The sequence below is a fragment of the Cygnus atratus genome, chromosome 19, assembly GCF_013377495.2.
Source record: "Cygnus atratus isolate AKBS03 ecotype Queensland, Australia chromosome 19, CAtr_DNAZoo_HiC_assembly, whole genome shotgun sequence".
NCBI lineage: Eukaryota > Metazoa > Chordata > Aves > Anseriformes > Anatidae > Cygnus > Cygnus atratus.
Window position 1 is genome coordinate 11136441 of NC_066380.1, and position 27087 is coordinate 11163527.

Consider the following 27087-nt stretch of genomic DNA (forward strand, 5'->3'; position numbering starts at 1 on the left):
GAAACACAGGTCTGGGGGTGAGCTGGTTTGGTTGATGTAGGACAGAAGAAATAGAAGCCCTGCCCTTGCCTTTCAGCTGCGCAACCCCTCCGATAAGTTCATTTATGCCACGGTGAAGCAGAGCTCGGTGGACATCTACTTCCGACGGCAGGTGGAGCTGAGCACCATGTACCGGCACATGGAGAAGCACAACTACGAGAGCGCTGCCGAAGCCATCCAGGCTGTGCGGGACAAGTGAGTGGGACCAGCTCCCTGCCTGGCCGTGCTGGGGTGGGCCTGGGGGGGTAAGGGGCCGGGGGAAGTGAGCAGGGCTGGTGCAAGCCCCAGGGGAGCTGCTGCTGAAGCGTGGCTGGGTGGGAGCTGCGCAGACCCAGCACATGCCAGGTCTCTGGGTGGAAGGCTCAAGGGCTACGTGGGGAGAGGTGCGTTCAATGCCCTGGCCCTGGCCTCCCTTTCTGGCCTCTGTGCCAGACTGGGTGGCTTCAAACTTTGTTTCAACCCCTCATGCTCCTCAGAAATATTTCCTATCCTTTGCCAGGAGTGGGATGCTGATCCCCATGCACAGGGCTTGAGTTAGGGCTGAGAGCCCCCTTGCTGCTCCCGCAGTAGCTGCAGACAAGGTGGGCTGCCTGCCCTTACCTGTGTTACACCTCTCTTGGTGTCCAGCAAGCTCCATGCCTTCATCTGGGACTCGGCGGTGCTGGAGTTTGAAGCCTCCCAGAAGTGTGACCTGGTGACGACGGGGGAGCTTTTCTTCCGCTCCGGCTTTGGGATTGGGATGCGCAAGGACAGCCCGTGGAAGCAGAACGTCTCCCTGGCCATCCTCAAGTCTGTACACAGCTCTCAGCCCCCAAACTCTGCATGTGCTAGCACGCAAGTAGCCCCACACCAGGCAGTGCCACCCCCGCTGTGGGGACACCTCCCTGCAAGCTCAGCCAGGCCAACAGCACCGTGCTGCCTGGCTCCATCTCCCCGGGGTTATTCTCTCCACTCTATTCCTGTTAGGCAGAGATGCTTCAGGTCCCCTCCCGACTCCAAGTAAGGCTCTTATATCAGCGTTAGCCTGCAGTCTGGAGTGCCACAAAGCATCTGGTGTCACAGACAAAAAGGGATTTCTCTGTGTTGGTTTGGAAATGCCACGTTCATTGCAGAGAGTGTAATGTGGTGATGGAGGAAAGGCAGCTGGGAACCAGCTGTGGAGGGAGGGGAAGAAGCAGGGTTAATTGTAGAGGGTCAGGAGCCAGCGGGGTCCTGGCCAGAAACCACCCTCAGGACCCAGGGTAACCTTGGGAGGCCCTGGACCCCACCTGTGGGGCAGCTGTGCCAAAGAGCCGGGTGGCAGCAGGACGGGTGGGATTTGGGACTGCAGAGCCTGGAGAGGCACCAGGAGCCCTTGGGGCCCTTCTGGGAGAGGACGGGGAGGCCCAGGGCTGCAGGTGACCCAGGACGGCAGTGAGGTGTGGGGATGTGCCAGGAAGAGGAGGCGGGGATGTGCCAGGAACAGGGGGCAGGGATGTGCAGGGGCCCCGTGGTGGACGTGTGCCCTGTGCCCACCCCCATCCCTGCGCTGTAACACTGGGTGGGTCCAGCCCTCACAGCAGGGATCTGCACCCTGGCACGAAAGCTGTACACGCACCCTGCCAGGCATACACGCACCAGTGCACACACACACAGCACCCGTAGATGTGCCCGTAGGCCGCGGCCAAGGGCAGAGCCCGAGGACAGTGCGCTGCAGAGAGCACGAAGCCAGCCCCTGTGTCCCAGCTGCCTGCGCCTGGTCTCCTGTGACCATCCTGTCTCCTTGTGCTTTCAGGTCCCACGAGAACGGCTTCATGGAGGATTTGGACAAGACTTGGGTGAGGTATCAGGAGTGTGATTCCCGTAGCAATGCCCCAGCAACACTCACCTTTGAAAATATGGCAGGTTTGTTCTGCAAACCTCTTTCTTCCTCTTCGCTGGGTAGCCTGCTTTCGCTCAAGACATTCTCCTCTCCTGAGCTCTCCTCCTGGGCCAAAGCTCTGCTTCTTCTGGGTTTGTGCTTTCCTAGCGCTGGGAGGCTGCTGTGGTGGGTTCCCACCCCACCTTGTCCGAAACAGCTCCGTGAAGCTTCCTCCACCTTCCCTGGGGTGGCTTCCTCATCAGCGGGGGTGGCTGCCATGCCCATCACTCCTGTCCCTCCACTCTGGCCCAGCCACAGCTGTCGGGGTGCAATTGGTGCGGAGTGAGGGGGGCAGCATCTTGGGAAGGGGTGAGCGGCACAGGGGTGAGCAGGAACCCTGCTGCAGGAGGGAGCTGGCACAGGGCAGCCCTGAGGAGTGTGTGCTGGTCCTGGGCAGGGGCAGAGGGCAGGGGGATGGTGATTGATGCGGTATTTTCTTCTCCTTGGCCCCTCTTTGCAAAGATTGATTTCTCCCAGGTGGGTTCTCTTCCCCCAGTCAGTGTGGCAACACAGGGTTAGGGGTGTCCAAGGGGACCCCGTGCATGCTGGCATCAGCGAGGGTGAGGTGGAGCCATTTGCTCCATTCCTTGGGATGCAGGGCGCTGTGCCACCTCCCCATCCCCAAGTACCAGCCCCAAGGGTCACAGCCAGCTGAGGAAAGTGTAGAGAGCTCGGCACATGCTGTGCTTCCCCGTGCACCAAACAGCAGCACCAGAACTGGGTCTTTCTGCTGCAAACAGCCCTGGGAACAGGGTCTGCCCTGGTGCATGGTGCAGCACCCAGCACCCCATGCCCGCCCTGAGCATCCCTGCAGTAGCACCGGTGCCCAGCCAAGAGGAGCTCACACGGATGCCCCGAACCCATCACCTCCCTGCCTGTCACCATGGGTGCCCCTCTGGGACTGCGGAGGGTGGCAGGGGCCGGGGGGCCGGGGTTGGCCGATGCTGCTGGTGCTGAGCATGATGCAGAGGAAATGAAGTGTCGTGGTGCGATTCCCACTGCCCCCTGTAACTTTCCTGCTTATTTCAGGTGTGTTTATGCTGGTGGCTGGAGGTATTGTTGCCGGGATATTTTTAATATTCATAGAAATAGCTTACAAAAGGCATAAGGACGCGCGGAGGAAGCAGATGCAGCTGGCGTTTGCGGCCGTTAATGTGTGGAGGAAAAACCTGCAGGTAGGACAAACCGTTTTTAGAGCAAATCTCCAACAGGTGCGTTTTCCATTCCTTCACCAAATCAGTGAATGCAGAGCTGTGGATTAGCATGGGCCCCCTGTCCCCTGCCCCACACCCAGTGACTCTACTTACAGCACTGCTAGCGAGCTGTAGGGCCCTGCTTGTCCCCAGGGCCACCCCTGGCCGTTGCCACCTCCCATGGGAGGTGTCATATCCAGCTCTGTCCTGGAGAGAGACCTGGCCTAAATGCCTTGGTTTGTCCTTGGTGGTGCTGGGGACAGGGACCTTGCTCTGCTGGGGACCATGTGCCAGAGCCACATCTTGTCCCAGCTGAACCAGCGGTGCCAGCAGCAACTTTTGTAGGCTCTCTGATCTGCTCCAGCCACGCTCACCAGCAGAGGAGGGGAGGGTTCACATGCAGCCACCAAGCATCCCTGCCCCTTGGTCCTGACCATCCTTGCCCCGTGGTCCTGAGCAGCCCTGCCCCCATGGTCCTGAGCAGCCCTGCCCCGAAGCCCCCCAGCATCCCTGCCCTGGGCCCCCGAGCACCCCTGCCCTGCAGTCCCGTGGAGAATTGCTCCGGGTTTCTCAATGGTTTCCAGTGCCTTCCCCTCCTGCCCCCTCCCCGGGGCTGTGGTTCTCCTGCCGCACCCCAGCCGGTTCTATAAGAGGCGGTGCGTGCTCTTGCCACTTGGGGATAAGAACATCTCCCCCCAGCATCTCCCATCCCTGAAGCACCCCAGGTGAGGGGAGCCCGGGGGGGCGGTGGTACCCGATGGTGACACAGCCCCAGGCACGTCCCCGAGCCTCCCCCCACCCTCGCCGCGCTGCGCCCCCCCAGCTCAGGGACCACCTGGGTGCTCTCTGCAAACCATCCGGGCTGCGTCCCACCCTTGGGGAAGCAAACCGGTGCTCAGAGAGCCAGGCATCCATCAGGGGACTCAGGGATTCTGCCGCTTGCAGGGCCACTGCCCAAGGGACAGAGCCCCCGGATGGTGGGGTCGCTGGCTGAGCGCAGTGCGGGGTCCCCGCGGAGCGGCGGGGGCATGGGGGGTGCTTGGGGGACGCCACCTTCCCGAGAGCAGCGAGGGGAACACGAGGCCAGGCTGCTACATCCTGAGAGCTCGCTGGGTTCAGTTCACTGATACGAGTTTCGGAAAAGCCATTTCTTCTTTTTTTATTATTTATTATTATTTTTTTTCCTTTGCTTCCAAAAAGCAGCAGCACCGACGGGGTTAAGGCTGCTGGGACAGAGCACACTAGTCGCACTGCCATTTTTCACTTGCCAACCTTCTAGAAAATACTGCACTGGGTCCTTGGGCAGAGTCTGTGGGACTGTGAGCAAAGCATGCTGCCCTGTGGGGATAAACAGCCTCATGGTAAAGAGCCGTTTGACATTGTAAGACTTTTCCACAGGAGGAAACGTCAGAGCACTAGTATCTGGTACATTGCTAGAAGGTAGGCAAGTGGAAAGATTTATTTGTTAAAACAAACAAACAAAAATAATGGTTTTTGGGATCACAGTTTTGCCATGGCTATTTCCTGAGATGCCATGGAAGAAAAAGACATTTCATTCCATTCATCTTGCTTTCCTTTCCGTTTGTGCATGTCCGCAAAAGAGAGAACTGAGAAGGAGGAGCAAATGTATCCCCGAGCATGCTCTACGCACCAGCGGGATACATTTTGGTTACCCCCGTGCGGTAGCAGAGCCAGACCTGGTCACTCCGTCCCCCGTCGGCAAGGTCACACTCATTGGCACGAAAGCAATTGGGGAGGAATCGTTGTCAGCGCCCGCCGCCGAGCGCGGCCGGTCCCCACGGCTCGCTGCCCCCGCACCGTGGCGGCTGGTGCTCCCAGCCTGCGCCAACCAGGTCCGACTCGCTAACACCAATGGCTACATTTTTCAGTTCTGTTTCTCTTTGAGTTCATCCCGACCCTGATGACATCATAGCGCTAACGCTTTGCTTCCTCCCTTTCTTTTCCTTTTCTTTTCGTTTCGTTTTGTTTTGTTTTCTTTTCTTTTTCTTCCAGTTTCCTTTTTTTTAAAAAAAAAAAAAAAAAAAAACGGTTTTACTTTGGAAAAAAAAAAACAACAACAAACAACACAACACCACAAACACCAACAACCACGTTCGGCTTTGCACAAACGCATCATTTAAATTTTGGAATACCTTTTTTACGGAATATTCATACAATGACTTCTCTTTCAATGCAGTCCTCTCTCTCTCTTGTGGCACTAGGATTCAGCCTCAGAAAAGGCCCTGAGCAATTTTTTTTTAGTGGTAGGTGCAGCATCTCACCTCTCGGTCTAGGCAGGCTGGCGGTGGAAGCAAGGGGCAGGGCCAGGCAGAGCACCCGCAGGTGCTCCCGAGGAAGCAAGGTCAGCGCTGCAGGCTGCCGGCAGACACCCAGGAGACACAGGGCTGCTCCCCAGAGGGGTTCCAGCGCTCCCGACGCGAGGCCGGCCCCGTAGCCGTAGCAGTGTGGTGGCCGCGCTGTGCCTGCGGGTCACAGAGGCCCTTGGAGGACTGGGAGTGACATCTCCAGTAGCTTTCTCACCCAAATGAAGGACATGACATGGGGCAGTATTCAAGTAGATTTAGCGTTTCCAACAGCACACTAGAGATCTAATCGCTTATACATATTCATTTTAGGATAGAAAAAGTGGTAGAGCAGAACCTGACCCTAAAAAGAAAGCCACTTTTAGGTCCATCACCTCCACCCTGGCCTCCAGCTTCAAGAGACGTAGGTCCTCCAAGGATACGGTAAGAGGAAGAAGAACAATTCTGCCCTCTCTCTTTCTCTCTCTTTCTCTCTTCTGCCATCCCATCGACTGCCACACACCCATCCCGAAGCTGCCAGTGTACATGCATAGCTCATGTTCGTCACCAGTCAGTCAGTCAGTCAGTCAGTCATCCCGTGTTCCTGAAAGGATGCTGGGATCCTGGAGGGCAGGCAGGAGGTGCTTTGGAGTCCTGTGATGAGTTGGGAGATGCAACCGAGTTTTTGTTTTGTTTCCGTTTTCTTTTTGCCTGGATGATTTCTGATGTTCCTCTCTGTGCTTTGCTCACCGTACCGGTGCTGACCTCTTGAAACCGATGACATTTTTATTTTCTTTTTCTGTTCCTGAGTGTTCCTGTACCTGTTTGTCATTGTATGCCTAAAAACAATCACCCCAATTTAATTTGGGCACTGTGTCACCTCACCGAGAGCCATACGTGTCACATTCTCTACATGTGATTTTTGTTTGTGACTTAGCATTCGGGACGTAGCCCTCGGCACAGGAGGGACAGCTCTCTCTGGTTATCAGCAGCAGCGAAGCCTCTCTAGAAAAGAGGCACCACGGCTTGAAAGAGGAGGTTGTTAAAGACCCAGCCTGGTTCAAACCTGGGCTTTCCACCTCGCAGTATCGCTGCTCGCATGTAACCAGAGAACGTTTCCAAATAGCTGCCTCTAAAGCCAGCCGTTTCCCCATGTGCAAACGTGTCTGCTCGTGCTGGAGCTTCGGACACGCCAGCGTCAGGGTGGGCTGTTGGTCTGTCGGACTGAGCCGGTGTCCCTCTGCATGTTGCCGTCTGTCGTACGACACTCTGCACTGTGGCTACTCTGTTGTCTCGTGTGGACGCGGGCGCTGCGCTGCCCGAACCTCTCGCAGTGGGCTCCCCGCCACAGGCACGATGCACGGCGGGGACGGGGGGGACGCGGCGGGGTGGCCCGTCCCTGGCTGCAGGCTCGCGGGGGGGAGTGGTGTGCGACGTCGCAGGGGGTCTCCGGCCACAGCGCTGCGTGGAGGCGATGCATTTGGCACCAGGGCAGGCTCTGTCCCCGGCACCCCTGGGACGTGGCCCCGGGGACAGCTGAGCCCTCCACCGGGCCCGGCTGCCGCCGTCTCGCACAAAGCGCTCCCCCGGCTGTCATGGGGTGTCCCACGTTCTCCTCGCTTGTCCCTGTGCCCACTGGGGAGGACAAGCATCCCTGTCACCTCCCGCACTGCCCCCTGAACCACCTTGTCCTGGTGGTGCCCCAACATCTCAGGTGCCCCCACCCCGCTGCCCCAGGGACCAGACCCCTGAGCTTGGGGGAGGCTCGGAGGAGGGTCTGCATGGCCAGACCCCGACCAGGGGAGAGGAGGAGTGGTGGGGTGGGTGGTGTGGCGAGGAGAAGGTGGGGCATGAGAAGAACCATGAGGAGGAGGGACTGGTGGGGAGAAAAACCTGCAGGGAGAGCTGTCAGGGGAACCCTCAGCCTGGCTGGGGTAGACCCCATGTTTTGTCTCCAAGGTTTAGCAAACCGAGGGGAGCTGGCCTGGGAGAGTAGGAGCATCACAGCAAAGTGGGCACCAGAGGAGACACATGCCCACCACAGGCATGTGAGCAATGCCAGGAGAGGGGACCCTATGGCTGTGGCCATGCCCTCTCCTGGGTGCCTGCCCGCTCCCCCAGGAGCAATGGGGCACCCCAGTACCACCTCCAACACCCTGCTCCCTCCCCAGGGATGCATCCTGGGTCTGATCCTGCTTCATGGTGCGGTATCCACGGCCTCATGCCACCCCACCACCCAGGGCTAGGAGCTGGCCAGGTCCAGGGACCATCTACACAAGAGGCTCCAGAAGATGTCACCCCCTCTCTGGCAGCAGCTGCAGCTGTGGGGCAGCTATGGGCAATGATGCCCCACTGTCTAGGAGCCCGTCGCAGTCTTCTGCAGGCTATGGGGTGACATGGCTGGGCCCCAGCATGTGTTCTGAAGGGGGAACAGGCTAGTTGGGCCAAGAACAGGCCAGCAGGACCAAGATCCAAGCCAACTGGGCCAAGACTGAGGCTAGCAGGTCCAAGACCTGGCTATTGCAGGAGGCCCACAGCGGAGCAAGCTTTGTGGCGATGTCGGGCAGGCCCGCTGGTTGCTCCATGGGGTGAGCAACCAGCGGGAGGGTGCTGTTACCAGTTCACGTCACAGCCTGCCTTTTGGTGCCCCCAGCTTCAATGCAGCAGCCCTGGCTCAGAGACCCCAGTGCCCTCCTGCTGTGGAAGGCCCCATGAGTACATAGCATGCGGGGACATGTTGCCTGGGGTCCTTGTAAAGGCGAGAAAGCAGTGAGGTGCTCTGTTTTGTGATGCTTGGCAGAGCCGCGGGCCCACACCAGGTCTCCATTGGGCAAGGCTTGAGAGCCCATGGGGCTGGAAGGCCAGGCTGACCCCGGCCCCATGGGCTCTCCTGGCTAGCAAGCAAAAGATGCAAACCTGGTGGCCTTGCTTCTTCCCTTTTCGTTGTCGGGAGTTTTAAAAATGGATTCTGCTCTGCAGCCCTGCAGAATGGTCCCTCAGGAGTGCCAGAGAGACAGGCTGGCACCATGGAGCCAAGACAGCCCTGGGAAGCTGCCACCCCACTCTGAACGTCCTAGCGCCCACCATCACCCGAGCTGCACAGCCTCTCCGCGGCACATCATCCCCACCGCCCCAGGAGGAGATGCATGTGTTCCCCATAGGCAGCTCCTGCAACTCGAATAGCACTCGCAGAGCTGACGTACTGCCATCCATCGCAGCCACCCACGCTACTGCAACCCCACAGAAGCCATGTGAGACGCATAAACCACACAGACACCTTCCGAGCCGGCACATTTCGTACAGACACGTAACGAGACGCACAGATCACTTAGCCCCCACTGCAGACGTCATCAGCCCCCGCAGCCCCACTGCCAGCCCGCGGGCCCCCAGACACAGCACGACACACGTCCCACGTCACCGCCAAGCGAGGGCCCCGCCAGCGTGGGGATGATGCCAGAGCTGGTCGAGAATCGAGGGGGTTCATGGAAAAGGTCACCTTTTCAGTGAAAGATCAGCCATTCCAAAATCAAGTGCTTTTTGGCTGAAAAAGAACCTAGTTTTTGGCCCCAAACGAACAAATGTAGGCCAAAGACAACTATATTTTTTTTTAAAGGAAAGTTGACATTTTCTACAGCAAGATTGCATTTAGCTGGAATCCTAATACTTAACTGAAAAAAAAAAAAAAAAAAAAAAGAAACCCAAAATTCTTCCAGAAAATCTTCCACCAGCCAGGGACTACCATACGAGCCCAGATTAGGTTGAAGTCATTTTTAAAGACATATTAAGTTCTTGTCTATATTTTCTTCCTGGTGTCATTTAAAGTTTTTGGTGCCTTCACTTCACTTCCATACCTTAACATGTTTGAGTCTCTTCTACGGTTAATATTGATTAATTTCTTGGCTTTATAATGTTTGGTTTGGGGATAATTGCACCATCCCTGTAACATCATTTACCCTAAATTAATGATATGTGCTTCTAGCTTTAGTTCTACTTTAACATAGTTTTGATATGACAATTTTCTTGTTTTTTTTTCTTTTTTTTTTTTCTTTTTTTTAATATTAAAAGCTGCATGCATGAACTCTACACAAAAAAAAAAAGTAAACGCGAATGTTACCCTGTGATAACTGTGATTGGAGGAGATATGCTTTCAAACCCAAAGCCATGCTCTTGTATTGCGATTTTCCTGGCCAGGACCCCCAGATCACTTGGTGGTGTCAGGGACTCCCGGAGCTGTGCAGAGAGGCCAGAGCACCCCGGCCCCCCTGCCAGACCCCCCATGCCGCCCCACGGCCACGTGCACCAAGACACACGCACCCACACCCACACACGGCTTTTTTCCTGGTTGCGTCAGGCCGGTAGCACAGGGTATTTAACAAAGGACCTTTTCTTCTGCCTGTATGTGGGTTTTTTTTGTTACGTTTTTTTTTTTTTTCCCTTTTTTCTCTGGAGCTCGTCCTTCAGCAGCGGCTGGCACCATCTCCTCTGGGTACCCGCCCAGCCTCTCCCCTCTCCAAGTCCTCCCCTCCCCACAGGGCTCCAGCCCCATCCCATGAGCTTTGCTGTGACAGCCGAGATTTTGGCAAAGAGGGGCGGCTGCACCCCTGTAGGAAGAGGCATGCTTTTAGTGGACCAGCAAAATGTCAGAAAAAGCTCCCCAGGGTGACAGAGCAATTTGTCTGAGCAAAACCACCAGGAGATGGCCAAGGTGCTGCCACTCAGCGAAGCAATGAGGAATTTCATATAGGCTCCATTTTGATAGTAGTTGGTCCCCTACACAAATGAGCGTTCCCAAGTGGTGTTCCTTCAGTGGCAGCGTCCCCACCACACGCACTGCAGGGATGGGACTGTGCAGGCTCCAGCCCCTGCCCCAGCAGCTCCCTGTCAAGGTGCTGGAGTCATTGTGAAGCAAAAAACCACGCAGGTGAACCCCAAGGAGCGCACACCATGCTTGGGGGGCCACCAGACCTCCCTGCACAGGCTGTAGGGCCACACAGGGTAGCCACAGTGCTAGAGCCACCAGCAGCAGTGCGAGAGCCACATTTGCCACCAGGAAGCAGAGGATGGGTTAAATCCTGTGAAATCCTTCTAAAAACCAAGGAGTCCCTGGAAACCCAGCAAACCAGCAGCCCTCCTAGGTGCACGGCCAAGCCAATACAGAGGAGAGGGTCCATGCAGCAGCAGGAGACCTACCAAGTCCTTCTGCCCAAGTTAGGTTCCCAAAGTGGTGGCAGATGCATTGGTGTCACCCATTTAGGGCTTGGAGCTAGGAGAGGGAGAGGAAGGACATTTGGAAGGAGGTAGGGAGGAAATAACTGCCCAGCTATAAGCCCCTGCCTGAGGAGGAAGGGCTTTTTTTTTTTTTGCTTTTTTTTCTATTTTCTTTTTTTTCTTTTTTTTTTTTCTTTTTTTTTTCTCTGGCTGGTTGAGGGGTTTTTCTGCTCTCCCTGCTTGCTTGCTGGTGGGACCGCTGCTGGGGAGGTCTTTCCCGGGGGTGTTGGCCGGGCCCCCACTGCGAGGAGCGCAGAACCCCAGATCCAGGCCACGTCTCCAGCACAGGCTGCATTCTCACATTAGCAAGTGATGCTACAGCTAGTCACAAATCACCCGCACGGCACGGCTCCTCACCTGCACAGAAGGATAGTGAGAGCAGGGACACTCGAGCAAGGAGGTGCAACACCCTGGCCTCAAAGCACAGCTTGAGCTGGCACCAGCCAGACCCTCCAACCACAGGTGTGGCTGTGGGTTGGGCTGGGGGGGTCACAGCTTTCTCCTGTAGCTGTCCCCATGTAGGGACAGGATGGCTCCGCAGGCGACACGGCCGCCGTGCGCTGCACCCTGCTCCTGGGTGTCCTTCCCATAGGCCGCAGGGTGCTTGGAGAGCGTCTGCAAGGACCTCTGCACGAGCCCACACTGGGCATGGGGCCTCGGCCAGCAGCAGGTCTGGGGCCATTGCATCCGCCCCAGAGACATCCCGTAGGGACACAGGGGGTGCAAGGAGGCGCGGGGGCGAGTGCCGTGACGGCCTAACACTTCTCTCTCCTTGTCTGTGTATTTGTGTGTTACAGCAATACCATCCCACCGACATCACTGGCCAGCTCAACCTCTCCGACCCCTCCGTCAGCACTGTGGTGTGACCTGCTCCCCGGGGGCCATCAGCCCTTGCCCGACACAGCGGGAAGGCACAGCCAGGACTGCCTGTCAAGGGACACTGATGGGTTCTTCTGGGTGAGACGGGAGGAAAGCATCCTTCATCCATACACAGTGACTTCATTGTATATCTCCCTCCCTCCCTAGGCCTGCTGCCATACTCACGCCCCAAAACGCACGGTGGAACCAGGACAGGGTTTGGACTTCACTGTACAGAGATAATCGCTTCCAACCAGTGCTGTTGTTGATCAGTATTGCCACTGGCCAGCTACGTGCAAGGGGAAAGGACTTCGAAGGCACGTGGTGTCTGCTCTCCCACAGTAGCAGGGAAGAGCTGGTGCCAGACTGCAAACCTGTGCTTCACCTTGCAGGCTCCGTGTTCTCCGCATGTGTGTGGCTCTCGGAGCACCCGGAGCTGTGCTGGTGGAGCAGCCTGTGTAGTTCGGCAGCCCAGGGACGTGCTTCTGCCGTGCCATGCTCCACCACCACCACAGCAGGGCTGGAAGACGTGCGCTCTGCTCTTGGCCAAGGGATGAGCCCCCCGGTCCTCCCCTCCATCAGCCTATGGTACAACTGAACGTGGTGCTCTGGAGCTTACAGCACGCTGTCAGACAAGATCCTGGCTCCCCATATCTCTGCACACCAGCCGTCCCCAAGGCCTGGCCACGGCCAGCACGTAGCTCCCACACTGCAGCCATCCTGGCCAGGAGACACGGCAAAACAGGTCCTGGCTCAGGAGGAGGCGACCAAACAAGACTGCCTGGAGCCCTCCTCCCGTGGGCACCGTGCCCGCGTGCCAGCCCCCCAAGCTCCCTCCAGGCAGGCACCGCGAGCGGCTGTGGACACCCCAGAGCTGGGGAGCAGAAATCCCGCCTGCAATTTGGTACCAAGCCCCAGCGTCAAGAACCGCCTTCTCCGTGCCCCAGCCAAGCAGAGGGGGCAGACGGGGCCAGCAGGATTTTCGGAGGGCAGCTGGGGTCTGAGAGCATCGTCCCACTGGCTGCAGTGGTTCCATCAAGTTCATCTTGCTCCAGCTGAGAAATCGAGCCCATTCGACTTTATACGTCAGTGTAACATTAATACCAAGTTTTTGCAAGAGCTCAGTAAAGTCTAGACTGGATCACGGGCTGGTTTTATTGCCTCTGTCTGTCTCTGCCTGCCGGCGGAGCTGGCTGGGAGCCCTGCGTTGAATCAGGGCCTCACCCAGCGCTGCTGCGGGGCACATGAGCAGAAAAGGGGGAGGGAAGGAGTGGGGGGGGATAGGGCGGGGGATAGGGCTGCAGGGAGGACTGGGAGGAACCGGACATTGCTATTCGGGGCTGGCCAGCATGGGGCCAGACTTGGGCTGAAACCACCCAAATGCCGGCCCCTTGGAGGCTGGTTCGCACCCTCTATCCAGAGGAAAACTGGGGTGAGGCTGCTGAGGATGTTTCCCTGGCCACTCCTGCTTGGTGGCAGCAGCCATCTCCTCGCTGTGACACCGGCTCCTGCAGGACCCCACCCCCCCCTGCTCCCAAGTGCTCCGTGTGTGGACGAGCAGAGTGATGGGCACAGCAGCACCCCCAGTGCCCATCCCCATCCCCTCCAAGGCTTTTCCTTTGTGATGCCCAGTCTGTGGCCACGATGGCTTCTTCAGCTTTGAGCCCTCGGGCAGGACAACTGTCCCCCTGGGAGGAGCAAGCAGGGGCAGCAGGGCTCAGGGGATGATGGAGGATGACAGGCAAGGCCCTGGCTCCACATGGGAAGCCCAGGCCTTCTTGAGTAGGCCCACATGCACACTGGGCTGTTCTCTGTCTTGGAAAAAAGATGAGAGCAAGTCACAACAGAGGTGACATTTGATTTATTCTCTGCAGGATTTATTTAACCTCCACTGAGAGCTTGCCAACGGACACATTGACCACATCCCTGGCCTGTGCCACAGCTCTTGCACAGGCGGGAGATCATTTCTATGCCACAGGAGCTAACAGGGGGAGGTTGACACCCATGGCCATCTCATTATGGCTCTTATTGCCTTGTGGTAGGTAGGAACTCGTGCCAGAAGGGACTGTTTCTCCTCCTTAGGGGTTGACCCTTTCACCCCAGCTTGTACTTTCCTTTGCTGCATGGAAGCTCTGGAGTTCCCTCAAAGCACCCAGAGATCCTCAAGTGCACGAACAGGCCTATGGAGAGCTTTGGGACACAACAAAAGGCCTTCTGGAGACACAGAAAAGGCACGGAGATGCTTTGGGGCACCAGAAGGCACCCAGAGACTCATGGGGTTCACTAAAAGGCACGAGGAGGTAAACGGTGCACCCTGAAATGCACACAAGAGCCCTGGGGAGCAAAGGGGCAGGAGGGGGTGAGCCAGAGGAAAAGGGTCAGCAGCCCCCCTGGGAAGGGGCTGTGCAGGTCTGGGGGCGGCCTGAGGGAGCTTCCCAAGACAGGGAGCAGTGCTGCAGCGGGGCCGAGCTGGAGGCGGTGGGGCAGAGCTCGGGGATTCCTCAGGGCCCCAGGGAGGAGCAGGAGCACTCTGCAGGAGCAGAGCATCCACTCACTGCTCCACAGGGAAACCTTCACAACAGCTGGGTGCAGGCACTGCCCAGGGCTGGTGGTCCTGCTCAGTGCCCCCTGCAGAGGAGGGGTCTCCTACAGAAGCGGGGTTCCTTGCGCAGGTGCTGGTAAATGACCACGACGCAGCCCATCAGGGTGCAGAAGATGATGCTGGCCAGGAAGGAGGACAGCCCGAGGAGCAGGAAGGTGGCGTAGTGCTGGGCAGACAGTGGGGTCTTCTGGCACGGCCAGAAGGACTCGTTCCTGAAGGCCATGATCGGATACGTGTCCAGCTGCTCCGGGAACACGCACTGGAGCGAACTCTCCTCTGGAAGAGAAAAGCGGTGGTGGTGGACACAGGGGGCAGCTGGGTGCCAGGGACAGGAGGGACAGCAGGTCTGTGTGGGACAGAGGGGTCAGGGCAGGAGGACAGGGACTGTGGGGCCATGCTGGCCAAGATAGCCCAGGGCAGGGCACAAAGGGCACAGTGAGGGTCCAGCACTTGCCTATGTCCTCCGCCTTGGGGAGTGGGATGGGACAGGGAGGTGGGCGCAGTGCTGGGCAGGACACGATGGGGCAGCACAGGAAGGGGCAGGCAAGGCGGTGGGGCTGGCTCCCTGGGGACAGGCATGGGCAGCAGTGAGCAGCCAGCCTGGAGATGCCACAGAAAGCCCCCCCCCCAGTGCAGGCAAGAGGCATGGGAGTGGGTGGCAGCAGAGGGAGAGACCCCGCTGGCAGAGCTGCTTCTCGCCAAGGCTCACAGAGGAAGAAATGCAGGATCAGACCCATTCTCCTGATGGCACTGGGGAAGGAGCTGGAGGAACTGAGTCCTGGCCAAGTCAGGGGTGATGCCCACCCCACAGGTGCCCGTTGCCCATCACCCCTCACCCTCCCTGTGGCAGGACTGGTGCCACTGCCGGGGACAGCGCTGGGTGCCATTACCCAGTCTGCCTCTGCAGGAAATCCCTGCTGGTGACCAGGGACCAGCCACCAGCCACTGGAGGGTGGCACCAGGGACCAAACCCAGGGACAAATCCACCCAAGTGGGGCTGGCTTCTGGGAAACCTTGCTGCACCCACAGAGACCCCATCCCCACAGACCCATGGCCTGGCAGCTGGTGGGGATGACGAGCAAGGATGGAGCAGGTGGGGGCTCGGGGCACTCACCTGGCACTTTGTCCCTGTTGTGACCAAGCCAGCGCCAGAGGGGCAGGATGCTGCAGGAGCACACCCAGGGGTTCCCATGCAGGAAGAGCTCTTGGAGCTGGGGCAAGGCACTCAGCACCCCGGCCCCCAGCTCCTCCAGCCTGTTGTTGCCCAGGTTGAGCGTGGCCAGGCTGCCGAGGGGCAGGAAGCTCTCGGGGCTCAGCATGGCCAGGTAGTTGTTGCTGAGATCCAGCTCCTGCAGCGCCCCGAGCCCCACCAGCGCCTGCCTGTGGATCATCCCCAGGTGGTTATGGGGCAGGCTGAGCCGCAGCAGCGCTGGCAGGGAGGGGAAGGCGCGTGCCCTGAGCACGGCGATGAAGTTGTAGCCGAGCCAGAGGGTGCTGGCGTTAGTGGGCAGGCGCGGCGGCACCTCATGCAGGGCGCGCTGGCGGCAGTCCACGTCCCCTGCCCAGCAGCGGCAGGCGGTGGGGCACGCAGGTGCGGGCAGCGGGCACAGGAGGAGCAGGAGGGCCAGCACGGTGCTGGGGCCCCTCCACACGCCCATGGCTGCCCACTCACGCAGAGAGGGTTCCCCGGCCCCCAGCATCAGGGCTCCCCCAGGGGCAGGGTGCCCAGAGCCCCTCGCCTTGCCCAGCCGCTCGTCCTTGCCCGGCACCCTTGGGTGCGGTGAGCGGGTGGACGCGCACGGCTCCCGGTAGCTCTGTGCATTCCCCACCGTGTGCTGTGCGGGGTGGAGCTGCACTTTTCTTAGGAAATATTTTTGCAGTGATGCCTGCCCTGGCAAGGTGTGGCTGTGCCCTCGTCCCTCCCCCTGCCAGGCGCCGCTCCAGCCAGGTAAGCAGCCAGCTCCGTCCAGCCCGCAATTAACTGCTTGTGGGCACCGCAGCCTGGGGAGGTGGAAAAAAACAAACACCTCCTGGCCTCCATCCTCCCCACGGGGCAACGTGCCATGCACAGAGGACCCAGGGCCGCGTAGCTGGCTGGGATGGGACAAAGCTTCAGTCATGCCGTTGGCAGGTCTAATGCTGTCCCTGCCTTGCCCAGAGGTCCTTGGTGGGGAGCCCTTGGCCAGGCTCTGTTTGCCCCTGGCAGGAGACCACAAGTGAGAAGGGTTGGGATGTGACCCCCACCCGAGAAGGCATGAGGAAGGTGACTGTGCCAGGCTGCTGCCACCCAAAACTTGCTCTCCCTGGCCTTGGCGTGGCAGTGCCGGCACTGGAGGGCTCAAAGTCTGCCTCCGCCCTGTTTACACCTGCTCCTGTTTGAAAGCCCCGCAGCAGGAGCTGCAGAGGGGAGGTGCCAGCTCCCAGCACCCCCATCCCTGTCAGGGCTCCAGGGACCCCAGGGGACCAGAGGACCTCATCCCACCCTGCCCAGTGGAGGAACAGGGATGCTCTTGTGGCTCCTTTGCCATTTGGGACTTGGGGCACGCGTGCCCCATGGCAAAGAGGCTGAGAGGCAGCAAAGCAGCGCGTGCCTGTGCCCCCAGCCAGATCCCGGATGTTCCCAGACCCAGGAGCAGGCAGACCGGTTTATTAATAGCCTCCAGAGGAGCTTTGGTTTGTTTATCTACCCTGCGGCAAACTCAGTTTGCTGCATTAATCCCCATCTGGAAATAATTCAGAGGAATCCTCCAGTCCAGCCCAGCCCCACAGGGCTGCACAGCTCCAGCTCACCCGCAGCACCCCAGGCTGTGTGGGGACACAAATTTTCAGGGTCCCAGTGCACTCAGAGGTACTTTGTCCACTGTCGTTTTTGAAGTGCAAAAATCACTAAGGAAAAAACAAAATGCTGTGAAAAACAAGGTCATTTACAGATCTTGTGCTCAGAGAGCCCAGGAGGCTGTGAAGCATCCCAGCACCCTTCTCTCACTGCCACCCTGCTGCACACCCCACTGGCACATGGTGGGGGGGGGTCCTGCACCCCAGCAGACCCAGTGTCCCCACCACTGTCCCTTCTCTCACCCCACGAAGTTCTCTGCAGGGTACCAGGCTCCTGGCACCCCCAGCAGCTTGGCCCTTTGAGGCCCTGTCACTGCCCTCTTCTCTGGGCAAGGGACACAGCACCTGCAGGTCCCCGTCCCCACGCACCTCTCCCTGTGGCGATGCCTCCCCCGGAGGAGGTTTTGGGCTCCACAGCCCAGCACAGCCCCAGGGCCAGCACCGGCCCTGAGCATCCCCTGCCCTAGCGGGGGCTGCCAGAGCGATCCCCATGGCATGGGCAGGGGGAGGGAGTCAGGGTGCCCAGCCAGCATGCTGAGACCATTCCCAAAATGCAGAGGCAGAAAAACTCCAGAGCCCAGCCACTGACTGCTCCTAGCACATCTCTCCAGCTTGCTCCTGGCGCTGAAGGGATGCAGGGCTGGTGGCACAGAGACCAGGAGCTGGGGCTGGGGGTGGGGAGCCGTGGGTCCTTGCTGCCTTCCACCACCAAAGAACTGGAGCCAGGTGCTGGGGTGAGCACAGAGCCTTGCCACCAGCTCTGCCACTTCCCAGGCTCTTCCCACTGCCCCCCTGTGGAGCATTTGCAAACCGAGGAGCTGGGCAAGCATCTCTTGCCAGGTGAGAGCACTTTCTTATGCCTGGCCTGAGCCCTGCAGGGTGCTGCAGCTGCCTGCGATCCAAGGATCCCGGCAGGATGGGACCCATCTCCTCCTGGAGGCACCAGCACCAGCGTGGTGAGGCTGCAGCTCTTCCAGGAGCAGGACACTCGGTGCCTCCAGGGCTTTGCAATCCCGACACCTTGCTCTGGGGTGGGCTCAGCTCCCACACAGCCCCTAGCACCATCCCCACCACCACAGTTCCCCCAGGGTCCCTGTTCCCAGGGGTTTTCCCTCACAGGAGCACAGCACAGCCTCTGCTCAGGCAGGGCAGGAGGTCTCCATGCCTGAACCTGCGACAGGGACGGTGAACCCCTGGGCAGCAGGAAGATGGAGGGGAAGGCACCTTAGGACTCCAGGACAGCTTTTATCACATCCTTGAGGATTTTAAGTTACTGCATTTTTCCACGTAATTAAAGATTCGAGGCTGGCAGGTGCCAGCACCATGGCAGGAAGGAGCCCCCAACGCACACCACGCTCCGGCCAGCCCCCTGGGCACCCCTGCCTCTGCCCTGGGGCATCCCTGGAGCCTGCTCTGCCTGGGCACAGCTCAGGGCTCTGACTTTTTTATGGCAGGTGACACCAAGTGGCAGAACCGTGAACGGGTGCTGTGCGCAGCGTGGGCACTGTGCATGCCAAGGGGACAGCTGAGCACCAGGACATGGGGGCGTGAAATCACCGCGGTGCCTGGCACGGGGATGCTGTAAGAGCTCATGAATTGTGTGGGAAATGGATGCAGAAACTGGACTCTGAGGAAGGATGGCCTCTGCAACCCCTCTCCTCCCAACCCAAGAGCTGTATTAACATCACCCTCGTGCACCCCTGCCCCCACCTCTCCCCATTTTGCCTCTGCTAACCCCATACGGTGCTGGAGCAAAACAGCTGGAGGCCAGATCAATTCAAAGAGCTGGAGCCATGAGCTGTGGTCCCCAGTGACCCTGTCATCCTCGGTTTTAACTATTCACCTTCCCCACAAAGCCCAACTTTCTCATGCAAACGGCAAGTAGAGCAAACACTTAAAGAAAAACAATTGGACAAAGCAGGTCACTTCTCCCTGCTCTGGGGGCAGGGCTTGCCCTGGGCTAGCATGAGGCTGACTAACAAATACAACCAACAGGAGCAGCACAGCAGGTGTTTAATAGATGTGTTGGATACTCCCCGGAGCATCTCTGCATCGCTGCACTGTGCCAGGCTCCTGCACCCCCTGCCCTGGTGAAGGTGTCCCCATCACACGTCTGCATGCACAAGAAAAGCCGGGCACCAGCAAGCCCTGGGCCAGGCACCAGGGGACACCCGTGACCGTCGGACCAGGTTTTGGAGTTGTCAGGATGAAGGGTGGAAATATCCTCATCCTCTCCTATTGCACCCTAAATCCCAGCAGGATAGAGAGCAAACCCCGAGAAAGCTGAATCCCTTCCTGGGCTACGGGGACAGCCCCACCACTACCATCCACACATGGGCCTGGGGCATGGCATGGGGTCCCCAAATCGTAAGACCCTGGGAGCTCAGTGTGCGATGCAGGATGCCGTGCCTGGCTCCACTGAGCCGCACCAAGCCTGCCTGCATGCTGCTGTCCCCATGTCCCCCAACTCAGCTCTCAAAATCCGCCGTCACCCCGCAGCAGATGCATGGCCGGCAGCAGCCGCAGCGTGGGAAGGGGTCCTGGGGCACCGCGTCTTGGCACAGCCCCGACGGCTGCTGCGTGACCGCCGGCTCCTTGCACGAGCCCATGGTGGCCGTGTCTGGCAGGGACCGTCCGGCCACCCGGGGCTGCTCCTTGTCAGCCTTGATGGCGAGGAAGGTGGCCAGGTCGAGGTCGAGCATGGTGACGCCGCCGCGTGGCGTGGGCGTATTTTGGCGGCACTGCGGGCAGGGGATCCAGCGCTGCTCGTTGGCGACGGCGTCCAGGTGCTTGAGGCAGGTCTGGCAGAAGGTATGGCCGCAGTACAGCCGGCGCGGCAGCCGGCCGCACAGGTCGTAGGAGGAGTAGCAGATGATGCACTCGACCCTCTGGCTGCCCCGGCTCGGCGTGCGTGAGTGCGCCTCGGTGCGTGGCCCCGTGTCCTCGGCCCGGGGGCTGCCACCGGCCTGGGACATGCTGCAAGTGGAGGGGAGGGCGGGAGGAGATGTCAGCCCCACGGCTGGGGCAGGGAGCAGGGTGTGGGGTGCCACCTCCACGTGGAGAAAAAGTTCAAGGGAGATGGGGACCAGTCCCACGCAGTGGGGGCACTTGCGGGTTGCTGGAGGTATCAGGGTTCCTGCCAAACATCCCTGCCTGCCCCGTGGCCAGCCCTGCCTCTCTGGGGTGAACCCCATCCACGGGGATGCGTTATCCCAGCGCCACCCTCCATGGCTCTGCTGAATGCCCCCTCCCTCCCACAGGGGCTGGGGGCGGCCAGACCTCATCTGCCTGCCCAGGGCTGCGGGGGCTCTGGCCCAGTGGGCACCATGGGGTGGGAAGAAGGTGGGAGCAGCAACCTGAGGGCCAGGCCATGCCATAGCCCTGCTTCGTGCCAGCCTTGGGCACCAGCCTGTGGATGTCAGCAGCAGGGGGCAGGCATGCAGGCTGGTGGGGAGGGGACCAGCATCATCTCAGGGTACCCTCCAGCACGTCTGCAACCCTCTCCAAGGGGCCACCAGGACCCCACACCTTCCCCACTGGTGACCTTGAGCATTTTGGTTGGTGTGGGCACCCACTTCTCCCCCCAACCCTGTTCCCCATCCCTACCTGGGGTGCTGTCCTCCCCAGGACCTCAGGGGAGGTGGCAGAGGGGCTGCAGCATCCCGAGGGGCTGTGGCAGTCCTGGGAGCAGCATCAGGGTCCCAAGCAGCTCCCTGCCAGGTCCCAGCGGCCGCAGGTGGCTGTGCGGTGGGAAGTGGCTCACCTTTCAGGGGCAGGCATGCTATCGGATCCACTGCTGGGAAGCCAAGCCTGGGAGATTGAGTTACAAGTGCCTGGATAACAAAGACCTCCAAAGTTGAAGCCCTGCCTCCCTCCCTGGGAGCGTTCATTAGCCACCCGCTCTGCCCCATTAGCAGAAGGCTCTGTCCCTGCGAGGTCGGGCGTCACCATGTGTGGACATCGGCTCTGCCCAGGCAGCGGCGGCGGAGACCTCCGTGTCCTCGGCCACCACATTTGGGCAGATGTTGGCCAGCAGAAGCCTGACCACTCCACAGACTCCCTGGGACATGCACAACCAGCACATCCCCAGGTGGCCCGGGCTGTGGGGACGGCTGTGACTCACGGGTGAGGACACGGCAAGGATCCAGGCTCGGGGGAGCTGGGGCTGCCAGGGGGGCACCCAGGCTGCAGCCTGCTGCGTGGCTCTGAGGGGGCAGCACCCACACGTGGGGCAGTGCAGGGGGACGGGGACCCTGTTCTGTGCCTTGGGGGTGACAGCTGCGAGAGGAAAACCAGCTGGGGTGTGAGGAGGGCTGGAGCTGGGAGAGGTGGGGGAAGGAGCGGGGCACCCAAGCTGTCCTCGACTTCCAGTGCCTTGCTGACCATGGGGACGGGGGCGAAAGCAGCACGGCACAGCACAGCACAGCTCTTTGCTGGTGGCAGCAGCTCGGAGGGGCTTGGTGCCTGCAGGCTGACAGGGAGCAGGGTGACACTGCGGCTCAGCTTCTCCAAGAAAGCCACCAAATCCATGTCCATGCCCTGTTCCTGCTCTTCCTCCTGGGGCTGCAGGATCTGGTGTCAGGGTCCTCGGCTCTGCTGGGGACAATGCTCATCACCAGGTAATGCTGGGGAGATCCCGGCACCCCTCGGTGACACCCGCAAGGTCTGTGCTGATGCACGACCCAGGGGCGGCGGCAGGGCAGTCCCCGCAGCACCAGCCCCTGCACGACCCTGGGGCCAGCAGCGATGCCACAGCCCCAGCAGGAAGGGTGCTCAGAGTAGGGAAAGAGGCTCTGGGGGGACGAAGCCAGGATCCTAGAGGAGAAACGCCCGGGCCGGAGCACTCAGCACTTCTGCCTGCGAGCAGGAGAGGGCAGCAGGCAGCAGCGCAGGCAGGAGCAGGGTGCCACGCTGTCCCCACGCTGTCCCCACGCTGTCCCCACGCTGTCCCCACGCTGCTGGGGCTCTTGGCAGAAAGAGACGGGGGTTTGGGGCCGGACACCGAGTGCCTCACCGGGACTCTGCAGAAAAGCTCAACCCTGACCCTGTGCACGGCAGCAGAGCTGGCAGCACAGCAGCTTCGGGCTCGCTATCTCGACTTGCTCCATCACAGGTGTCCCCAGCAGCACCCGGCAGGTGGGACCCCACTGCCAGGGACCTGGGGCAGGACATGGGGTGGCACGAGGTACCCAGGGGACCCTGCAGGCCGGCAGCATCTGTCCCCATGCGTGCTGGGGCAGGGCTGGGCACACAGATGGCACTGTGAGTTCCATCCGAGTCCTGTTTGTCCAGGGATGTCCACGCATCCGGATGCCTCTGGATGTCCCGCATGTCCCAGAGCCGGCGACAAGTCGCTCTCCTGTCCAAAGCACCATCATGGCCCAGCTCACTGGCCAGGCAGTAATGTGTGCAACCCAACAGGCATCATTTGGATCGTACAAAGTTAGACCCAAAACCACTACACACATGTGGGGGTGGGCTTGGCTCTGTGCACACCCAGGGTACCCATGGCACTGCCTGGTGAGGAAGGGTAGGAAGGGGCAGGGAGCCAATGACCTGGCACAGGAACCTCCTGAGGTTCCCCAGGGAGAGAGGTGCAGGGTCCTTCCCCCCGGGGAGGAACAGCCCCGGCACCAGGATGTGCTGGGGGCACCCAGCTGGAAGCAGCCTGGCCAGAAGGGCCCTGCTGGGCACCAAGCTGACCGTGAGGCAGCAACCGGCCCTCCCTCGGGGCAAAGAAGGTAGGGAATGGTGCCCTGGGCTGCATTAGGGAAAATAATACCAGCAGGTGGGGGGAGGTGATCCTTCCCCTCTTCCGGCACTGCTGAGGCCACCCCTGGGGGCTGGGTCCCGCTCGGGACTCCCCAGAACGAGAGACCCGGAGCGAGTCCCCCAAAGGGCCACAGAGAGAGGCAAAGGCCTGGAGCCCCTCTGCTGTGAGGAGAGGCCAAGAGAGCTAGGACTGCTCAGCCTGGGGAAGGGGAGGCTCCGGGGGGATCTCATCAGTGCCTAGAAATGCTTGGAGGGAGGCCGCTCTCGTCAGTGGTGCCCAGTGCCAGGACAAGAGGCAATGGGCACAACCTGGAGCACAGGAGGCTCCCTACGAGCACCAGGCAGCCCTTTGGTGCCGTGCGGGTGGTGGGGCACTGGCACAGGCTGCCCAGAGAGGTTGTGGAGTCTCCAAAGCTGCATGGACATGGTGCTGGGCACCTTGCTCTGGGAGGTCCTGCTGGGGCAGGGCTTGGACCAGAGGGACCCAGAGGTGCCTCCAGCCTCAGCCGTGCTGTGATTCTGTGAAACTGGGACACATGGGACCAGCAGGCAGGGCTAGCTTGGGGTGGGGGAAGCCCTTGGGTGGCACGGGCACACCGAGTAGCATTGCTGCCTGAAATCAGCTTGGCTCCACCTGCCCTGCAGAAACAGGCAAATCTGGACGTAGGGGAAGGCGTAGCTGCAATCAGCAACAACAAGAGGGTGGGAAAAGTGTTTTTCTGTTCCCAGGGCTCGGCTACAACCCTGGGACCTGCAAGAACCTTTGGTACAGCAGGGCAGGGAGAGGCACCATAAGGAGAGTGCAAAGGTCCGGTCCCGATGAGCCAGCGCTGTGCATCACCACCGACACCCCACCCACAGGAGACAGCAGCCACCCAGCACCGCCCTGCACACAGCTCAGCACCCTGCGGACATGGGCAGTGCCCGCGGGACCCTGCACGAGCATCGCCCAGAGCCCCGCGTGTCCCTGCTGGGGTCTGCCCCCTCTGTGCCCTCCCTGTCCCCCCTGCTCCCCGCCAGCCTTGCCGCTGCCTCCGGTTTAATCATTGCCCGGGGGCTGGCAAGGAGCGCTGTTTGCTGCCATCCCAAGGTTATGCGGAGCGAAGGGCGGTGGTGACACCGGGTGCTGCCGGCGGGTGCTGTGCCCTGCCCAGCACATCCCCACGTCACACCCACGGGCACCGGTTGCAGCCAGGGCCATGTGCCACCGCCTTGCCACCGCGTCCCTGCCCAGCCCGTGCTGAGGGTGGGCTCTGAAGTGGGGAAGGGCATCTGGCATCTGGGACAGGGAGCCCACAAAAGCAAACACAGGGTGAATCAGCTTGTCTCTGTGTCAGCACTGACAGCGCTCCAGGCAGGGCGGACAAGAGAGCTCCTTGTGCAGGACAGGCTGCGTGGGGCTGCGTCCCTGCCAGCGTCCCCCTGCCAGAGGAAACACCCGCCCCCCCCCACCAGCCGCCAGCACGGGACCTGGGCCAGGTGGAGGAGCCGAACTCCTGCACCCCTGCCAAGCCTCTGCCTCCCTGCCCCAGAAGGTCTCAGGGGCTGCAGGAACCCCAAGGGGTGGTGGAAACCCCAAGGGGTGGGTGGGCTCCTGGTGCTGGTGGGTTCCCAGTGCCGGTGGGATCCCCAGGGGTCGCAGGCAGCCCGGGCAGTGCCACAAAGCCCCCCCAGCACCCACCTGCCCCAGCCAGGAGCCCACCCCTTCCCCAGCCCCCCGCAAAGCCAGGCGCTCCCCTTCCAAAGGACGGGAGGGACAGCATCCAGCTTGGCAGCGTCAGGCCAAGCCCCAGCCCGCGTCCCCAGGCTGGCAGCACCATGCCGTACTGGCAATGCCTGGGCGAGGGGATGCTGGAGGGGGCTGGCAGCAGCAAGATGGGCAGCTCGAGGCCCCTGCTGCTGCTGCAGTCAGCAGTGAAGGAGTTAAGCCCAGTTTTGGGGAAGAGAGTGCCGCGTGCCCCCCACAGCACAACACAATGCACAGCCCTGCTGGAGAGGCAAGAAGTAATTCAGGAATCCCGGAAAACCCGGGCCAGAGGGAAGAGGCGTACCTTGGCAGGGCAGGAGAGGGCAGTAACTTTATTTGTGGTACGCTGAAGTCATCTGCTCACACCCGCGCTCTTTCCAAGCCCCTGCAGACGAGGCCGTTCCCGCAGCCGCCGCGGTTGCTTACGCAGCTGCCGCTTGGCAGTGCGACGGCCGGGGGATGCCAGCACAACGGCCGGCTTGTTCCACCCCCGCCGTGCCAGCCCCAGCCCAAAACCGAGTCCAGAGCCACCCCAGCTCGCTGCAAAGAGGCCAGCGGGCTCCACGCTCGCTTTTCTCAGTGCCTGGGGGTTGCAGAAAGCCGAGGATGGGGATCGGCGTCAGGCACTGCCATGGCACGGGGGGGCCTGCACACCCTGACTGTGGGGAAGGCACGGGACTGGGGGTGGTCCTGGCATCCTGACAGCAGGCCCCCGAACGCCACACCATCAGGTGCTGCCCTGGAGTGCTGCCTGGCACCCTGACACGCTTTGTCTGTCTGTCCTTCCTGGCTCCTTCCCTCCGTCTGGCGGGCAGCGTGGCGAGGAGGAGCGGCACCCACCCAGAGGTCAGCGCAGGGCGTGCAGCAGCCCCGTGACACTGCATGGGGGCACTGCTCGAGGAGGGGAGGGGTCCCCGTCCCAGCCGGGGACGTGTCCCTGACCCTTCTCCACGGGTTTCCCAGCAAGGGTGGACCGGCCAGCTCAGTGTGCAGGATTGCAGGCTGCTCCAGTCCCAACGTAGGCACTCCTCGGAGGCATCTGTGTCGGCACACGTCATCCCCAGGGTCCCTGGGCCTCCGTGGGGTGGGGGGGACCCGTCCTTCTCCCCCACACCCCACTCTGGGTTCCAAGGAGCCAGCAGGCACCCATCATCGGTGTAGCTGGTGGCAGAGCTCATGGGTGAAAACCAGAGGTGAGTCCAGCTGGTGCCACCTCCCAGCTGCCAGAGCAGGTGATGGGGCAGCTCCCCGGGGTGCCTGGGCTGGGCGCCCCCCCAGCATGTCCCGCGCATCCCCTTAGGAGATGACACAGCAACACTTTCTGCAGCAGGGGCAGCACTTGCGGCAGCAGTTCCCCCCACCAGCCTCGTGGCCTTTGGGTGGCTTGTCCAGGGTGACGGTGTAGAAGGAGTCAGGTGAATCCCCATTGGGCATCTTCATGCTGGCATAGGGGTTGTAGGGCCGGGACTGCGACTTCCCCGTGGAAATGGTCTGGTTGTCGCAGCTGCCGGCGCGGTCTGCCTGCTCCTCTGTGCTGTACACAGGCACGACGGCGGGGTTGGCGATCACGGTGGGCGAAGCAGGCTCTTCCTTCAGGTAGTGAGTGATGAAACTCTGCTGGAACTGGGACCGCGGGATGTTCACGCTGGCGTAGGGGTTCTCCAGGGTGACACCGCGATCCATGTCCCCGTCCCTGCTGGCTGGCAGCGCTCTCCCCACCTCCTGCGAGAGATGGACCCCATGAAGCTAAGGCATGGGGGGACCATGGGGTGGCCCCACTAGTTTGGGAGCAGGGTGCTGAGCTGTGCTCACCCCTCCCTGGCAGCCCCATAGGACCCAACAAGCGACCCGTACGTGTGGCCCTACAAGCAAGGGCAGCAGAGCCGGGCAGGGGCCGGGGGCAGGCGGGGTGCTGGGGCTGTGGGTGGTGCAGGAGCTTCTGGGGGGAGCAAACCTGGGAGGAAGGGGGGCACCGGAGGTAGGGGAGCGGGGGAAGGACAGGAGGCGGGGGGGGGAGTGAGGGGACTGGACCGGGGCGGGGGGGGAAGAACCGGGGCGGGGAGACTGGGGCAGGGGACGGGGGGGCACAGCGGGGCGCGGGGACGGGGAGGGGGCGGCGGGGCAGGGGCAGGGGCTGCGGGGGGCTCCCGGGGGGCTCCCGGCACTCACCGAGCCGCGCGGCTCCGGCCGGCTGCGGGGCGGCTCTGCCCGGCTGCGTTTCCTCCTGCGGCGGCGGGGCACGGCTCGGCTCGGCTCGGCACGGCCCGCCCCGGCCCGCCCCGCCCGGCCCCGGGCAGGGACAGGGGCAGTGCCGGGGGGGCACCGCAGTCCGTGTGCCCTGCGGGGGGGCACCGGGCGCTGGGCACCGGGCACCGCCTGGGCAGCGGGCAAGGGACACCGGGCACCTGCACCCCCCGGCACCCCAAGGGGGCTTCCACTGCCCCCAAGCGCCCCCCGACACCCAGGTCCCTGCAGCCCAGGGGTCCCGCAGCCCATGCCTGGCTGCGTCCCACCTGCCCAGCGCAGACCCAGCCCCTGACACCCCGATGCCAGCTCCCCAGTGGGGTCCC

At 61.1% G+C, this 27087-nt stretch overlaps 3 protein-coding genes across 6 annotated transcripts in view; 1 reads left to right on the forward strand and 2 right to left on the reverse strand.

The window, feature by feature from the left end:
* The window catches only part of GRIN1 (glutamate ionotropic receptor NMDA type subunit 1), a 33169-nt gene extending 21600 nt beyond the window's left edge, over positions 1-11569 (forward strand). For 2 of the 4 annotated variants that reach the window (XM_035564617.1, XM_035564618.1), the window contains 6 exons: positions 77-234; positions 667-828; positions 1814-1923; positions 2969-3114; positions 5769-5879; positions 11501-11569. In XM_035564617.1, the coding sequence (XP_035420510.1) occupies positions 77-234; positions 667-828; positions 1814-1923; positions 2969-3114; positions 5769-5879; positions 11501-11569 (756 nt within the window). Of the gene's footprint in view, positions 1-76; positions 235-666; positions 829-1813; positions 1924-2968; positions 3115-5768; positions 5880-8414; positions 8619-11500 lie in introns of those variants that run through there. The other 2 variants (XM_035564616.1, XM_035564620.1) reach the window with 2 other exon arrangements.
* A 2610-nt stretch (positions 11570-14179) lies between these two features.
* LRRC26 (leucine rich repeat containing 26) lies at positions 14180-18718 on the reverse strand. The gene is given in 4 exon segments (XM_050714660.1): positions 14180-14439; positions 15278-15878; positions 15880-15977; positions 18709-18718. Coding segments are annotated over 4 exon segments (969 nt in total).
* Positions 18719-19466: 748 nt separating this feature from the next.
* Positions 19467-19973, reverse strand: RNF224 (ring finger protein 224). The gene has a single exon (XM_035564711.1). It carries the CDS (start codon positions 19971-19973, stop codon positions 19467-19469), a length of 507 nt encoding a protein of 168 aa, XP_035420604.1.
* Between the last annotated feature and the right edge of the window lie 7114 nt (positions 19974-27087).